This window comes from Aplysia californica, unplaced genomic scaffold, assembly GCF_000002075.1.
Source record: "Aplysia californica isolate F4 #8 unplaced genomic scaffold, AplCal3.0 scaffold00191, whole genome shotgun sequence".
NCBI lineage: Eukaryota > Metazoa > Mollusca > Gastropoda > Aplysiida > Aplysiidae > Aplysia > Aplysia californica.
Genome location: NW_004797461.1, coordinates 1,013,081 through 1,014,255, shown reverse-complemented (window position 1 = coordinate 1,014,255; position 1,175 = coordinate 1,013,081). Strand labels below are relative to the sequence as shown.

Genomic DNA, 1,175 nt, shown 5'->3' with positions numbered 1-1,175 from the left:
AGCTCTTGGTGTTTTCTTTGTGACTATCTTTGCCTTAGTTATAACTAAAAGGTGATCTGTGTTGCAGTCTGCACTGTAAAAGGATCTTGTTAGCTTTACCGTGTTGCAACCTTTCTTTCTGGCGATGATGAAATCGATTTGGTGCCAATGGCCTGATCTTTGATGGCACCAAGAAACCCTGTGTCTATCCTTGCCACTGTGGAAGGTGTTATCGATGCAAAGTTTGTCATTTGTGCAGAATTTTAAGAGTCTCTGACCTTTCTCATTGATTTTTCCCAGCCCAAAAGGTCCAAGGCAGGTGGGCCGTAATGTGTTTTCAGTACCTACTCATACATTGAAGTCGCCCATGAGAAACAGTTGGTCTGCTTTTGGGACGTTGTTGATTGCATCCTGAAGTTCCTCGAAAAACTGGTCTTTTTTCTCATTTTCTGTTGTTAGGGTTGGGGCGTAGGCGCTGATGAAGTGAGCCTTTCCAGTTTTGATTTCCATGACAGTGATACGTTCAGATATACCATGTGGGGTGCTGATCCTGTTCAGGATTCTGTTGTGAACTGCAAAGCCCACACCATGGATTCTCCTCTCGTCTTCCCCAAGACCCTTCCTGAATAATGTGTAGTTTTTTTCCCCTGATTGTACAAGAGTTAGCAAGTCTTGTCTCTTGCAGGGCAGTGATGTCTACTGAGTCGTGTAAGCTCCCTGTCTATGACTGCTGTCTTTTTTATGTCGTCTGTTTTCTCCAGATTGATAGTGTCCAGTCCGGTTGCCATTGTTCTTACTTTCCAGGTCCCCAGTTTTCATGGGGTTAGTTTTACTCTTTTTTGCCTGGTGCTGGGTTTAACGCCTGGCTTTCGGTTTTTGTCCTAGCCCCATACACCCATAGAAGCAAACATACGTGGCGGATCAGCACCTTGCTGACTGGGGGCTGCCCAGTTTGAGACGGGCGGTAGCTGATCAGTGCGATGGAATAGTCACTCTCACTCTCATCGTCAAAGGTGACCCGTGGCGACATCCTGTTTCGCCAAATAAGGATGTCTTATAACCCGTAAACTGCTACCTCTTGTGTTTTCCCTTGTTTATCACAACAAGGATGAAGTGTTTTCTCCATAGTCACATAGATGCTGCTGTAGTTGTGGTTGAGCTGTGGGTCTGATCCGCTGTATTTGCTCTTTTGCAGC

At 45.6% G+C, this 1,175-nt stretch overlaps 1 protein-coding gene across 1 annotated transcript; it reads right to left on the bottom strand.

The window, feature by feature from the left end:
• Positions 1 to 327: 327 nt before the first annotated feature.
• Positions 328 to 1,009, bottom strand: LOC106011805 (craniofacial development protein 2-like). Its single transcript, XM_013082731.1, has 2 exons — positions 893 to 1,009; positions 328 to 597 (listed from the first exon to the last, which is right to left on the bottom strand). Exons 1-2 carry the CDS (start codon positions 1,007 to 1,009, stop codon positions 328 to 330), a joined length of 387 nt encoding a protein of 128 aa, XP_012938185.1.
• Between the last annotated feature and the right edge of the window lie 166 nt (positions 1,010 to 1,175).